Genomic DNA, 1,156 nt, shown 5'->3' with positions numbered 1-1,156 from the left:
GGCACAGTTTGGTGCAACGAATGACGGGCTGGGAAGCTAACTTTGCTGAAAAAAAGTGGCGCTTTTCGACGCCTGGCATGCGCCTCGCATGGTCACCGTGCCCGAAGAAAGGCGTAGGCTGCCAATATGTCGGCGGGCTGTATATCCCTACGGGAAGCGTTGTGCTGGCGTATTCACATCGTATTCATGCTTCTGGGTTACGGAAGTATTAATCTGTTGACATGCCCGATATTTCAAGACATCGGTATATCGAACTATTTCGTAATTCTCTTAGGGTTTGAAATATCTGACAGCGACAGTAACAAAATTCGGCAGAAACACGGCTGCTTAGATGTGATAATGTGAAAATATGAACACAACCGCGAAGGCCACTGGAATCTCTCACATTTCGCCCTACACAGCAAGGATGGCGCCCCATACTAGTGTTTATACAAACATACTCACACGCTGGACCAAAAAGCTCGCTGGTCAGCGCGTAGCACTTTGCTCACATCTGAGAGATTTGTAAAACCTGACCTTTGTGGTTGCTGTCGCGTTGCCAAACGGATCAAAACCTTCTTCACGAGCGAAATCGTTCCTTCAAAGCATCAGGCATGTCGACCCGGCGTTGCGGTTGTAGGGTACGCGTGGCCGCACGCTGAAGAAGCACCATGACCTGCAGAAAAACAGGGGAAAAAGGAAACACATACTTAGTAGCATACAATTGTAGTCTGCCTGATTGCGTCAAAGTGCGCCAGATATTGAATAGAGAGTTTTACGTGCCGCGATCGGTCACCGTAACCCGTTACCGCGCTTGACCTGCGCGAGAATGCTGATTGGTCTCGACGCGGGCAGGTCTGTGTGTCGATGGATGGATGCATGGATAAATGCATGGATAAATGCACGAATAAATGCATGCATGGATGCATGCATGGATGGATGCATGGATGGATGCATGGATGGATGGATGGATGGATGGATGGATGGATGGATGGATGGATGGATGGATGGATGGATGGATGGATGGATGGATGGATGGATGGATGGATGGAAGGATGGATGGATGGATGGATGGATGGATGGATGGATGGATGGATGGATGGATGCATGGATGGATGGATGGATGCATGGATGCATGCATGGATGCATGGATGGATGGATGGATGGATGGATGGAT

At 49.2% G+C, this 1,156-nt stretch overlaps 1 protein-coding gene across 1 annotated transcript in view; it reads right to left on the bottom strand.

Annotated features, from left to right (window-relative positions):
• Positions 1-522: 522 nt before the first annotated feature.
• The window catches only part of LOC146179286 (uncharacterized), a 65,150-nt gene continuing 64,516 nt past the window's right edge, over positions 523-1,156 (bottom strand). The window contains exon 2 of the mRNA XM_084578947.1: positions 523-655. Coding sequence (XP_084435073.1) covers positions 580-655 — 76 coding nt within the window. The 3' untranslated portion in view covers positions 523-579. The remainder of the gene's footprint in view (positions 656-1,156) is intronic.

This window comes from Amblyomma maculatum, chromosome 9 (genome assembly GCF_055883805.1).
Source record: "Amblyomma maculatum isolate TAMU_Amacu chromosome 9, ASM5588380v1, whole genome shotgun sequence".
Classification (NCBI taxonomy): Eukaryota; Metazoa; Arthropoda; class Arachnida; order Ixodida; family Ixodidae; genus Amblyomma; species Amblyomma maculatum.
The sequence above is the reverse complement of the archived record's forward strand: the minus strand, read 5'-3'. Positions and strand labels throughout refer to the sequence as shown.